Source organism: Micropterus salmoides, unplaced genomic scaffold (assembly GCF_014851395.1).
Source record: "Micropterus salmoides isolate LMB-PRFRI ecotype aquatic unplaced genomic scaffold, ASM1485139v1 Ms_hic_scaffold_23, whole genome shotgun sequence".
In the NCBI taxonomy this organism is placed as follows: Eukaryota; Metazoa; Chordata; class Actinopteri; order Centrarchiformes; family Centrarchidae; genus Micropterus; species Micropterus salmoides.
Genome location: NW_024041484.1, coordinates 4,847,214 through 4,862,435, shown reverse-complemented (window position 1 = coordinate 4,862,435; position 15,222 = coordinate 4,847,214). Strand labels below are relative to the sequence as shown.

Below are 15,222 nucleotides of genomic sequence, written 5' to 3'. Positions count from 1 at the left end.
AAGCAATGTTGTTCGCCGTGATGCCAATCTTGTGAGGAACGTGCTCTCTTATGTTACCTGTGCCTGCTACTTGCTTTTTGTTTTTGTTTTGGCCAAATTTGGTTAAATCGATCAAATCTGATAGAGAAGAGCAGAAAGAGTTTTTTCTATAAATTAAAGTACAACTGAAAAGTATTTTTCAAACAAAACAAAACAAATTCCTTTGTTTTTGTTGTTCACTGAAGACATTTGGGTTTAAGATCAAAAGATGAGTATGAGACAAGAGTTCAGAATTTGAGCTTTTATTTCGTGGTATTCACATCTAGATGTGTTAAACAACTCAGGACAAACCACCCTTTGTTTGAACCCACCCATTTTTCAAGTGAGCAAAACTATTGGAACATGTGGCTGACGATGTTTCTTGTTGCCCAGGTGTTGCCTTTTAGGTTGATTGTCCAAACATTAAATATCTCTGCATGACTAGTCTAAGTTTTCATCCCTGGTTCAAACCTATAAAGACTGCATTTCCTGTTAAAGGATAAACCAACATGAAGACCAGAGAGCTGTCTATGGGAGAAAAGCAAGCCACTGTCAAGCTGAGAAAAGAAGAAAAATCGACCAGAGCCATTGGACAAACATTGGGCAGAGCAAGAACAACAATTTGGAATGTCCTTAAAAAGAAAGAAACTACTGGTGTACTGAGCAACAGACGTCCAACAGGTCGGCCAAGGAAAACAACAGTAGTTGATGACAGAAATATCATGAGAGCTGTGAAGAAAAGCCCCAAAATATCAAGAAGTGACATCAGCAACGACCTCCACAGTGCAGGGTGAAGGGATCACAATCCACTGTTGGAAGAAGACTCAGAAAGCAGAAATATAGAGGCCACACCACAAGATGCAAACCACTCATCAGCAGGAAGAATCGGAAAGCCAGAATGAAATTTGCAAAGTACAGAGATGAGCTGCAAAAGTTCTGGAACCCAATCTGATGGACTGATGAGACCAAGTTTAATCTCTAGCAAAGTGACGGAAAGGCCAAAGTGTGGAGAAAGAAAGGAAGTGCTTATGATCCGAAGCATACAAGCTCATCTGTGAAGCATGGTGAAGGTAATGTCATGGCTTGGGCTGCATGGCTGCTTCTGGAACAGGCTCATTAATATTTATTGATGATATAAGTGATGATGGTAGCAGAAGAATGAATTCAGAAGTGGACAGAAACATTTTGTCTGCCAATTTATGGAATGCATTGAAACTAATGGGGAGGAAGTTTATCATGCAGCAGGACAATGAGCCAAAGCACACTGCCAACAAAACAAAGGACTTCAGGGGAAAAGTGGAAGGTTTTAGACTGGCCAAGTCAATCAGCTGACCTTAACCCAATAGAGCTGCATTTCACCTCCTTAAGAGGAGACTGGAGGGAGAAACATCCCGAAACAAACAAGAAGTGAAAGAAGCTGCAGTAAAAGCCTGGAATAGCATCACAAATGAAGAATGCAACAGTTTGGTGATCAATGGGTCGCCGGCTTGAGGCAGTTATTGCAAGCAAGGGTTCTGCCACCAAATATTAAATGTTATTTAAGATTATTTGTTCCATTACTTTTGCTCACCTAAGAATGCTGTGGTCTAATACAAACGGTGATATGTCCTGAGTTGTTTAACATCTAGATATGAATACCAGGAAATAAAAACTGAAATTCTGAACTCTTGTCTCATACTCATCTTTTGATCTTAAACCCAAATGTCTTCAGTGAACAACAAAAACAAAGGAATTTGCCTTACTGTTCCAATACTTTTGGAGGGGACTGTATGTGAATAGCTGATTAGTCAATTGACTAAACGTTTTGGTAATTGTTTTTCATGCAAAACATTTCATGGTTCCAGCTTCACAAATTTAATTTGCAAATATTTGCTTGCAGATTTTGGCAGTGATATGCCGTCATACCGACAGTCGCTGGGTTCAGTGCACTCCGCGCAGCTGTGCACCGTCAAGCAATAAAAAGCTTTCAGTAAATGAGATTAGTGTGTGTACTTGTGGTGGTAGATATCCGGGTCTCGGCTTATGCGGTTCTGGAAGCCGATGTACAGGTCATCCCAGAGAAGGCCGTGCAGCACCACGTATCTCATCACCCCAATCCTGTTTTTAATCTTCAGAGAGAAAACCAACAAACATCAGCGTTACTGCTCTGTGAAAGAAGGAAGCTAAACTTCAAGGGCCACATGTATAAACGATGTGTTCACCTTTCTCCACACATGAACTGGTATTTATAACATTGTGTGGTGACAATGTGCGTACTTCTGCATCCTTCAGACCATACATGCACATGGTTTACAGAGCGTGTGTGGTATGGTGAAGTGGAAATGAAAAATAAGGTGAGACAAAGAATTTAACAAATAGTCAGGACGCTAACATACTGATGCGACATGGTATGTTAGCTTGGCTCACCATGTGCATGCTGTGTATTGAACTTTTTAATTGTTATATGCCTCATGATTGTATTCAGTTGATAAAGGACTTGTAAAAAGCTGTTTTGTTAAGAATGTGTTCCATTTGGTGTATAATACATATTTAGTTTTCAGTAAAAGAGAACAGTAAAACATTAACTCTCGCAAGCCATGTTGCTTTCCTTATAGTTTTAACCACTGTATGTTGTTAGCTTTATGCTAAACATGGATTAGTTTCCAATCAGCAGGGTTAGCTGGATATGCAACTACAAATCCAGTTATTAAAGCTGTAAGCAGCAGACCAAAGACATTTGGAGAAGAATGTATTTTCTTTTATTTGCACATGAAGAATTATGAAGTATGGAGTGTGGAAATTATTATCCTTATTACAGAAACTGTATTTTGCTATATTGGTTTGTCATTATGTGACCTGGAAATTAGAGAAAGAAGAAAAATGTGAAGGATGGTTAAAACATACATGTGTAGAAATAAAGAATGACCGAAGTGGGGGAAGGAATTGCTCATGATTTCTCTATTATTATTTACAAGAAATTAACTTCGAACATTAATGGCATTTCTCCTCCTCCTTACCTTTGGCTTTAGTGAAATGTAACCAAGCTTTTGACTGCTTTGCACATTCAGCTGTCCTATCAAGCAATTGGCCAAATGAGAAACAAAGCATGAGGGTGTGAGGTAGGCCTTCACAATATGAGGAAACACTGTTCAGTTACCATGTTGATATGATATGCGACAAATAAACAAGCAATTTAGTGTGCATATTAGCTGCCTGGTTGTTTTTAAATTCAGGATTAGATCTTAACCCTTAAAAGGGCAACCATATAAAATTATTTTAAAAATTTTAAATAAATAAAATGTATTATTGCTATTTTCCAATAAAAGTAGTTTAAAAAAAAACACAATTTCATTTTATTTTTTTTCAAAATAGGACCTTTATTTTCCAATTTACAGTCTGTATCTCCCGATATATGTTGCCCATTTTGTCACCTATTTAATCAGTTCATTATCTGTTATTTAGTCTGTTGTGTTTTGGGATTCTGTCCTGTCTGTTGTCCTGCGTCCAGTCTCTTAGCGTTTATGGTGAGCTCTGCCTGATTTGTTATCCGTTTGCTTATTATCATTCTGTGTTAATCTGTCTTGTTCTGCTATCTTAGTCTGTTTGTTGAGTTTGACTATGTTGTTCTGTCTTCTGCTTGTTCTGTGTGGTGGTTCTGGTCTGATCTGCCATGTTGATATCTCAGTGTCTGCCTTAGTTCTTGTTCAGCTCTGTTCTTGTCTCATGTATTAGTTTCTGTACCATCATGCTTGAGTTCTGTCTGTTTGCTAGGTGTCTATTTATGTTCCCTGCCAGTTTCTTTAATTAATCTGATTTTGATCATTCTGCTTTAGTCTCTGTGTAGCCTTGTTTATTATTTTATTCATCCACATGTTTAAGTTTACTTAGTATCTGTCTTGTCTCTTATCTTAGTTCCTAGTCCTGTGCCTTAGTTCATGTCTTAGTGTATACTTCTGGTCTGTGTACCTCTGTGTTATTTTGCCCATGTCTGCTCTGAGCTCTGTTTAATCCCAGCTTCAGTCTGTTTTCCCTGTTGGTTGTAGTTATTGGTGATCTGTCTGCATGTCTGTCTATATTAGATTATCATTTATATTTCTCTGATATGTTTAGTGTTCAGTAACTTGTGTTGTGTCTGTTGCCTTCTCAGTAATCTGCCTGCCAGTCTCTGTTCTCCCCTGCCTGTCTCGTTAGTCCTGATCCTGTTCGGTGTTTCTGTTCATTCCCTGTCTGGTCATTGTAGTGTGAATACGCTCTGTTGTGTGTTGCTGATTGTCGAGTATCCTGTACTGTATATGTGTTCTGTGGGATTCTGGATTACCTGCCTGTTTTGGACCTAGTTCCTGTGCTGTATGGCTTCAGCTTTATTTTGGACTTTCTCTGCACCTTTCTGTGTACACCCTGTGTTGCAGTAAGTGTGAATAAAATCACTGAACCGTATCCCTGCTCCAGTGTCTAGCATTTGGGCTATCTTCTGCTTTGCGCTCACCAAACCCTTTAGGGTATACATTTAACATTTTCATTTTTTTTAGTTTGTGTTAACTTTTAAAACATTTTATAAACAATTAGTCAGCTGCTTTCTTTATTGTTTTGCATACAAAGTTTTTAAAAAAGTGAAAAAACAGAAGAATAGTTAACATGTTTTGAAACTGGAAACAAATCATATCTTACAACAAGCTATTAACATTTATAAACAAACATTTTTGTTTTTATTCTACCCTCTTCTCTGTGGTGCCCCCACACTAGCAATATCCAGTTGAGAGCATTCCAACCAGTGACAATTCAAAGCTTAATTTTTCACCTCTGACACATGATGGACATACTGTAAGTCCATCATGGCACTTCTGCTTTTAGGGGTAGATGAGTCCTTTGGCAGCAGCCACAACAGGCACCAATGACCTTCTGACCTTTGAAGGCTTTGAACATTGCCCACTCAGATTCCATATCCCCAACCTACGCTGAGATCCATCCATCCGTCCATCCATCCATCGTCAACCCCTTATTCTATGGACAGGGTTGCGGGGGAGACTGGAGTAAATCCCAGCTGACATCGGGTGAAAGACGGGGTACACCCTGGACAGGTCGGCAGTCCATCGAAGGGCCACACATAGACAAACAACCACTCACACTCACAATGACAATTATGAAATAAGGACAATGTAGAGTCCCCAGTTACCCTAGCCTGCATGTCTTTGGACAGTGGGAGGAAGCCGGAACACACGCATGCATGGTGACAACATGCAAACTCCACACAGAAAGGCCTGGAACGACCAAGGTTCAATCCCACAACCTTACCTCTGCACCACCGTGCCGCCCCCTACCCCGGGATGCACAAGAAATTCTTCCAGTCAAAGATCAAACAGGGCCCCCCTGCAAACATTCCTAGTTCTTCCTCACTATACTGGGTTTACGAGGTCTACTCAGATTCACTGCCATCTAATCTGGTTTACCACCATATGGTTATTGTGGTATTAGCATATTATGTTGAGTGTTACTACACCGTATCCAATAGAATTTTTAGACCCCCGTCTCAGCCGTTTGTGACAGTGAGGGAAACCGGAAGTGACGGCAATATCGGGATATTTTTATTGTGTTCCAGACTACTACCAGTGGTGAGTGGAGTAGCTCCGGCAAGTTATATGTTTTGAAACAGTGTTTTATGTCGAGTTTTAAATTGATGTATTAACCGTTGTGGCCTAACGTCCCAGCCCCTAGGACCCTGCTAACAGCCGTTAGTGGCCGTTGAGACACTTAATACTAGTGAATGCTATTGAGGTTGGATTTTCATACACTTCATTCATTCATTCAGGGCTGTTAAGTGTATTTTGAATGTAAATCTGTGTATTTGTTACGTCTTTGTATTGTTATTTTGCACCTTAGTGATAACTATGTATTATGGTTATGCACTTTATTTCAAAATGATAGTTGGTATATCTTGAGAAATTTAATATGTTGTACAACTGAACTAGAAACATGACACTGTGATTTAGTGATACTGAGTTTATTGATAACAGCCTCAGCCTATGACAGCAATGTCAACAGTGTTAGCTCTAAGGTAATTTTATGTCGTATAGGTCAGGTTTTTTTTAGGAGATTCAAAGTTGGGAGATCGCAGTCTGGTGGAGTCTAGACTGGCGGTGGAAAACTTCAGAGAACTTGGAGAAACTGTTCCAGTACTGGATGGCCAGCCAACCCCCACTTGATAAAGAGCCCGGTTGTAGCCAGGAGGTTGCAATCTAGAGACCTTACGCCGGAGAACCTTGGAAGACTCCTACACAGTGGCGCAGTGAGCAGCCTTGCCTGCCACTCGGCTCGCAAAGGGCCCAACCCCAATGTCTATCCCAGCAGCTGGTGGGCCCACAGGCCACCAGACCCTCGCTGGAAAGCCCCCCACCTCCAGGTCTGGCTCCAGGAAGGTGCCCCGGTTTCCCTTTTCCAAGTGCTGCAGCCCCTGTTCGGCCAATTTATTTGGGATCCAAGAATACTTCATAGTCTGGCCCCTCCCCTGGAACTAACAGGCTGATGCTTTCTCTTTTACAATAGTGTCTGAGGAAGCAGTGTTAAAGAAACTTAAAGAACTTAACCCATCCAAAGCAACTGGCTTGGATAATATTCCTACCAGATTCCTTAGGTATGCTGCAGATTCTCTCACCCCCTGTATAATGCATATGGTAAACCTTTCAATTACACTGGGAATGTATCCCAATGAATTTAAACAAGTGAGAGATATCCCTTTCTATAAAAAAGTCTCACACATTCAGATTAGAAACACTTGTGTGTACCTGTTATAATTCATAAAAAACATATATGAGATAAGCAGTGACAACTTCAATACTGTACTAAACAAGATAAAGTCAGATATTTACAGATGGAGGAACTTAAAGACATCTCTTCAAGGTAGAATTAATACAAGTAAAATTAATGTGCTACCACGTCTCAATTTTCTATTTTTTATGCTGCCGGTCTGTCCTCCTCCAAGTTATTTCAAAGATATCCACTCTATGGTTTCCAATTTCATCTGGGATGAGAAACAGCCCAGAGTTCGCCTGACCATACGGCAACGACCCAAACTGTTGGGTGGTCTGGCTGTACCAAACTTTGAACTCTATTGGTCGTTTCAAATCAGGCAGCTCAGCCCCTGGGTTGACACAGGAAATGCATGGAAAAGGATTGAAGCTAATAAAGTGATGCCATATAGACTGCAAAGTATTCTGTTCTCTAGTATAAATACTAAGATAGTTAAGAAGAGTTTGGGGACAGGTATGACACCCATGGTCTTCGTTCTATCCAAGACTTAAGGACACAGTTCTTCCTCCCTGCGTCCTCCTATTTTGTATACTTTCAAATAAGAGCAGCCCTGAAAGCATATGGAGTTCCCTGGAACTCTTCCCTCCCCTCACACCCCATGTTACGATGGGTTGTGCCACTAGTGGGCAAATCCTCTGTGTCCATAATATGTCATCATCATCTCCACACTCAGAGATTGGGTCCCAACCCCCAATAACAACAAGCCCTTACGGCACAGAATCACTCAACATAAGTGCAACTGACCTACAACTGAAGATCATAACTAAGCTGGACCCCCAAGTACAACAACCAATATTGCCAAGGCTAAGTGACAAAGTACCCTCTGAAAGTCTGCTAGAAGATGTGAACGCAGCACTACATACTATCCCTACTAAAGCCATAACTGAGACCAATGAGCTGATGTACGCCACAGCAACAGTGTTCCTAGAGATGCTTGGCTATAAAATGAACACCACAAGCCACAAAGAGCATTACCCCTCATGGAGGAGAGGCTAGAGGCCAAGATCAAGGCAACACGAAGAGAGGTTAGTCAGTTGTCAGAGCTACAGAAAGATGCAAGGAAGGGGCTACCTAAGAAATACAACAAGCTGTCAATACCTGAAGCTCAGGACTGCAAAACAAAGACTTACCGCTCTGACTAAAGAGATACAAGGGAGAAGCAGAAGCCTTAAATAAAACCAAGGGAGTGTGCATCTTGTTCAACAGGAAACTCAATTTCAATATAAAACATGCTGAAAATCATGGCAATGGAAGATTTGTAGCATTTACATTTGCCTTCATCGGTGGCACCTTGCTCAATCATAAACTAGCATTCATATCCATATGAACCAGACAAAATTTTTTTACTTGAACGGAACAACTGTTCATTAGTTGTAGGAGGTGACTTTAATCCTGAGGCGGTAGCCAATCTCTCGTCTAACCTTTTAAAAACTTATCAGGGATCTTAATCTTGTCGACCTCTGGCGTTTACAGAATGCCATCAGTAGAGATTACACCTTCTGCTCTAGTAGACATAAAACATTCTCCCGGATTATATTATATTTTTGTAAACCCAGCCTTAATCTCAGGAAATACATCCATCTCCACCTTACCTATTCTGTTATCTGACCACTCAGTGTTTGTAGCATTGACCTGCCCAATACAAAACCAAGGGCCCCCAGATGGCGGTTGAACACATCTTTACGGAATAACTCTGGTTTTCTTGCGTCACTTCAAGCTCACATTACATGACATTACACAAATTTTATGGGAGGTCACAAAATGTTTTATTGGGGGTTTTTGTATATCATTCTCCTCGACTGTAGCTAAAACAAGAACTTACAGAGCTGGAAAGCCAAATGGAATCACTGCAGAATATACAAAAATGTGGCTACACTGATGATCGTTCTGCTTTGTTGGCATCTTTAAAGGATGAATAAAATACACTAGCTCTATCAAATGCATAATTTATCTTGCATAGAACATGACAGAAATACTACTTTGAATCAGAATGCCTGAGTCACCTGCTAGCACTTATGCTGAAAGTCTGTGAAATAAAGGCACATATTGCAGCTATAAGGACAGCAGATAATGAAACCACAACAAATCCCAGGGCCATTACATTCTTTGAAAATTTATCATTTACAGTCTTCTTCCAAAGATAAACCAACTTTGTCTACTTGCAAACAAATATAAGGTGGGAGTGATGTGCTTCACTAAAACTTGGTTTGATAGCTTTATAGGCCACCAGATCAGAACGACTTTTATGATCTTTTAGAGTAAATATGTTCTGTGCACAGATTTTATTAAATCAGAGGTAATTACAAAATACAAAATACAAAAAAAGAATACGCCTATTGTTAAATCTTTTATACATTTCTGTAATCTCTTTGATTTGTATCAGTTGATAAAGGAACACACTAGAGTCTGTACTTCCACCCAAACCACTATTGACCTCATTCTGGTATCAGATAAGTCAAAGATATCTGATAGTGGTGTTTTAAACTATGGACTTAGTGATCATATATTTAAGAGTAGGCTTAAGACATCCCTCTTTGATAAAGCTTATAGTTAGGGCTGGCTCAGGTGAGTCCTGAACCATCCCTTAGTTATGCTGCTATAGGCCTAGACTGCTGGGGGATTTCCCATGATGCACTGAGCTCCTCTCTCCTCTACTTTCTCTCCCTCTGTATGCAACCTCATCCCATTATTGCATGTTACTAACACAACTTCTCCCCTTTCTGGTAGTCTTGTGCTTTCTCGTCTCTCTCCTCTCTCCTATCACTTCCTGCAGGTTTTCTGGCTCTGGAGCTGTGGAGTCTGGATCTGTGGCTGCGGGTCACCTGCTGCCCCCGTGTTCCTGCTCGACACTCTCTGCTACAATTACTGTTACTAGTCCTATTGTTATTCTTGTTATTATAATCATTAACATTACAACTGTTACCATTTATCTCTACTATAAATATCTGTACCATTTTTCATTTAGTCTATAGCAACATCACCTTTACTGTCTGTACCTCTGTGTGTATACTGTGTTGGCTGCCTCCCTCCCCTCTCTCTCTCCTTCCATCCCGCTCTTTTTCTCTCTGTTCCTCTCTCTCTCTCTCGCTCTCTCGCTCTCTTTCTCCCTCTCTCTCCTTCACCCCAACCGGTGGAGGCAGATGTCCGCCCCGAGGTTTCTGCCTCTTAAAAGGAAGTTTTTCCTTGCCTCTGTCGCCTAGTGCTGCTCTTGGTGGGAACTGTTGGGCTTCTATAAATAATATCACAGACTATGGTCTAGACCTGCTCTTTTATGAAAGCGCTCTGAGATAACTGTTGTTGTGATTTGGCGCTATATAAATAAAATTTAATTGAAAATTGAATTTAATTGATCATTCAATCATTTTTTGTACCAGGAAAGCTAAGAAAACAGTGTTCAATTCCCACAATCTATGAAAGTCAGGTCTCTATAAAATCATAATATTAACCATTTTACCCTTAGCTAATCCATAGTAGATTGGTCTAAGGTATGTGGATAAAGCATGGCAGATTTTTAAAACCTTGTTTTTAAAGGCTGTAACAAGCTAGCTCCAGAAAAGATGGTGCGAATTAAGACTAGAACTTAACCATGGATGAACAACAATATTTTAAAGGCAACTAGGACTAGAAATTATCTTTTTTTTTTTTCAGATTACAGGAAAACCAAAGATGAATCTTTATTAATAGAGTACAAGAAACTCAGAAATGAGAGAAATAGAAACATAGAGGAGGCCAAAAAAACATACTACAATGACAAAATATTAGGGAAAAGGAATAATCTTCGAAAATTATGGAAGTCACTGAGTCGAGTAGGGTATAGTGCCTGGATATTGGAGGAAAGGTTACGCCAGATAAGGCTTGGATAGCTGACAGTATGTATTTTACAACCGTTGTGAAAACCTTGGTTAATAAGTTGGCGGGTCTGTTAAGATACTATGGAGAGAGCCAAGTCCAGACTTTCTTATCTAAAACAAGGGGTTTCTATAAAAAAGGAAGTAAGTTAGATCCAGGAAATTATTGGCCTATATCCATCCTGTGTGCGCTATCTAAGGTCATAGAGAAGATAATTTATGAGCAGATATACATATATTTCCTCAAATGATATGTTCTATACATTTCAATCAGACTTCAGAACATATCACTCCACTGACACTTGCACACTCTACCTCACCGATTACATCAGGAGAGAGATAGATGGGGGAAAGTACTGTGGTATGGTCATGTTAGACCTCCAAAAGGCATTTGATACTGTTGATCATGCCATTCTATTAAGAAAATTAAAAGCATTGGGATTTGACAGTTTAGCTATAAAACAGATTGGTTCATATCTTTGAGGTAGGAAACAAATAGTGGATGTCTGTGGGATTATATCTAAACCATTGTTCCTAGAATGTGGGGTCTCCCAGGGAAGTGTGTTAGGTCCATAGTTTTTTCTATTGTATATTAATGATATGAAATCTGCATGCTCATGTGAACTTTTTTTATATGCAGATGATTCTGCATTAATGGTATCGCACAAGGATAAATCTGTGGTCGAAAACGTCCTGAGCTTGGAATTATTTCATATCAGTCGATGGTTTTCTGACAACAGGTTGTCACTCCATCTTGGTAAAACAGAGGCCATACACTTTGAATCAAAATATAAGCTAAAGAAGGCCACAGACATTAATATAATGGTAGGAGACACTGAGATTCCAAGCCAAGGAATCTGTTAATTACTTAGGATGTGTCTTAGACAATCTTTTATCAGTTGAGTGTGTGGCTTAGATGGTGCTCACCAAAATCAACCAAAGAATCAGATTTCTGGCTAGAATCTCATTTTTTTTTTAATAGAACAGCATTAGAGACCTTGGCAGGGGCTCTAATCCAGTGTCATTTTGATTAGGCATTTGGGATTTTTATTAGTTGTCAGTTTTAATCATCACAATTAAATGAAATAAACATTTGAAATATATCAGTCTGTGTGTAATGAATGAATATAATATCCAAGTTTCACTTTTTGAATGGAATCAACTTTTTGATGATATTATAATTATATGACCAGCACCTGTATTATATTTTTGTAAGCCCAGCATTAATTTCAGGAAATACATCCATCTCTACCTTACCTATTCTGTTATCTGACCACTCAGCGTTTTTATGTAGCATTTACCTGCCCAATACAAAACCAAGGGCACCCAGATGGTGGTTGAACACATCTTTGCGTCACTTAAAGCTCAATTACGTGATTTCTTAGATATCAACACAAATAAATTCTCTAACCCACAAGTTTTATGGGAGGTCACAAAATGTTTTATTGGGGGTTTTTGTATATCATATTGTTTATGTTCCTAATCCTGCTTTTTGCCTGCTTAATGATGGCTCTGACATTACCTTCAAGCAAATTCAGTATAAAATGGTATTCGCTGAGTTTACGTCTGCAAAGAAAACAATTATTAACCACTGGTTCTCCCCTGATGTATATATGAAATCGTTCTGGTTCCACAGCCTTGTTAACATTGTCAATCATAGGGGAGAGCAGGGGCGAAAGTACCATTTTTCAGAAAAACCTGATTTTAAAAGATAATGTTTCAGACTGAGATATATCTTTGCTGTGGTCACTAACTCACAGGTTCTATCAATATCAGGTGGTATTTTGTAGAAATGTAGAACGACTTCTGTATAATTTCACTTTAAACATAAGTGGCACATTGACCCCGTCAGCTGGGATAAAAGTAACACAACAATACAAACTGCATTTTTTGTGTTACCCTTGTATTTAATAAATAAACATGACTGTGACCTTGTTAATGTGTAAGTGCAAACATCTTTTGTCCTTTATCTTTAAAAAAATAATAATTATAATAATAATAAAAATATTCAGTTTCAAAAGTAACCTTGAACCTTAAACTTGAATTGTTTAGAATATTTCATGTTATATTAAGGATATATTATAAATATATAATATAAATATGCAAATGTGTGCACCTAAAACAGGGAGTAAATGGTTACATGGATATTGTTTATGAACCTGACATGATTAAAATAAGTTGAGACTTTACTGATCCTGCACACTGATATTTGCATGTTGCAGCAGTTTCAGAAACAGTGAAAAAATGAAACGTAATTTAGACAAAAATGAAAACAATAAAATTAAGATAAAAATTAAACAGCTATTAACAGAACATTTTGAAATTAATTTAAACTTGTTTTAGTAAGAACAGTATGAGTGATTGCATTTTGAGTGCTTTTTACTGACACCTACTACACTGACCTCCTTAGGAGACAGGCCAAAATAAAGATCAGCCGCTCTCTCAATATAGGCATGCAGCTTCCTCTCCTAGTCCAAGAAGAAGACTTAATAATGTGATCTGTACCTGTGGTCTAGTCTTCTCCACAATTATCTCTGCCCTCCTCCTGCATTATCGGAACAAAGCGCATGGCATATGGCATGAGACTTTATCAGCTGACCTGAGACTAATGTTTGTAATATAGATGTCCAGAAACGCCTCCTCATAAACATCTGGCAGAATCAGACCTCTGTCTCTATGACCCACCCTATTGGCATATTCTGTTGGTATAATATAAACATGTTTTAATAAATGCTGCAACACACAGAAAAGTCACCACATAGCAGCGGGACAAAAGAAACACTTCTTTTGGTCAGGTGTAGCGAGACAGACATATCAACACGATTTATTTTTACACTGAATAACTCTGACAGGGCAAACTTTAAAGTGTGTTAAAGCACTATATAACCTGTAGATTAATCCTTACTGTGACACATGAAACGAGAGACACAACTTGTAATTCGAAAAACAGTCCCGCTTCAGAAATTTACTTGCTGTGCTCAAACAGTTTTCTGAAGACAGCTGCGGGAAACGATGACGAAATCATGCGATATTTGGCAGCTCCATCAAGGGTTGTGTGCTGAAGGTGCTGTCACAGCTTGGACTGCAAATGCAGTCAGGCCTCTGAGAAAATCGCCTTGTTACTTTTGCACCGGTTTACCCCTACTGCTGCAGGACTCAACAAGGCAACACAAAAAAAAATACTATTATGTAAGAAAAAATCTCAACAGTTAGGCTAATGAACATGAAAATTTAAAATAACAACACTTACTACATGGCCAGTGTCTTTGTCCACGTACACTGGCATTATGGATTTTGATATAAATGATGAATATAGTTTTCAATGTTGGTGTGAAGTCACATGACCTGTGTACTTGACCCATCCACCCTTCAGTGTTTTTTATGATATAACGTGCACCCACATAATGTCGTTCCCCCCTACAGCCTGTCAAATAACTGCATCCCCCAAGATACAGAAACCATTTAAATATAACTAAATGTTCTTTCTACAACGGTTAAGTCATTATATAAACTATCTGACATCACAATACTTAGTGACAGACAGAAAGAATGATGAACTCAGACATCAGTCCTCCTCCTTTCTCTCTGCTTTGCAGGTAACGTTGCTGCCTGTAGAAGGGGGAGCGGCTGGTTTGTCTCAGCCCGCAGTTTACTACAAGAATGTGCCAGATTTTAAGGTCTGTGGCAAACTAAGCTAAACAGTTAGCGAGCTTTCAACTTAGCTTGCTTGTAACATTCGGGTAATTGCCAAGCGTGCTGTGCTTGGGTAAAACAGAGGATGACAGAGTGTGGACAGAGCAGATTAAAATATCACAATCTATGTTTTTGTACTTGTTGAACAGGTGTATTCTAAGTATTGGCTTTTTACTAACGAATGTTGTATTGCACATACTTGTATAATAATGAGCGTAGCTGTCGTCAGGCCAAGTAATTTGGATTTACCTTCACTGTCTCCACTGCAGCTGGCTGCCGTGTGTTTGCGCGTTTGTGTGTGTGTATGTAGGAGTTAACAGGGAGCAGGCAGAGGCCGCAGCCTGATAATATACACTACAGTCTTTAGCCCCAGGACAGTTTATTTCAACATTAGTTTTCTTATTAATCACGTCTTCACTGATGTGTCAAACTAAAAGTGACTTCATAAAATTCTGACGCAGTGGCAGCCCACCACTGCAAAATATACATAGTGGAAACCCTGAACAGCGTGCATGTATATGAGACCCAAACATAGCAGTATTGTTTTTATGTTTGTTTTGCTTAAGTGCTGTGAAAAAAATACTTGTAATTCTAGGGAAACACATGTTTTCTATATATTACATCCATATTTTGGCAAATTCTGGGTTTTATAGTTGATTCCAATTTCCGCATTAAGGAACTCATAGGGCCCTAAATATTGCTATGTCTTGTGTTGTTGCAATTGCTTGATGGCTGTAGCCATTCCTGTGTAACCAAATTCATGCGAATTTTAAGCAGACTTTGAACTGTCGCAAAAAAGAAAGAAAAAAGTTCATGCGAAATAGGTGCGTTTCCATCAGCTGGTTTGGAGCGAATAAACCAGGCAACGTAGTTGCATGCG

The 15,222-nt window shown here is 39.2% G+C and overlaps 1 protein-coding gene across 1 annotated transcript in view; it reads right to left on the bottom strand.

The window, feature by feature from the left end:
- The window catches only part of LOC119918134 (cytidine monophosphate-N-acetylneuraminic acid hydroxylase-like), a 51,657-nt gene that overhangs the window by 1,884 nt on the left and 34,551 nt on the right, over nt 1-15,222 (bottom strand). Inside the window, exon 14 of the mRNA XM_038738686.1 lies at nt 2,011-2,126. Within this exon, the coding sequence (XP_038594614.1) occupies nt 2,011-2,126 (116 nt within the window). The remainder of the gene's footprint in view (nt 1-2,010; nt 2,127-15,222) is intronic.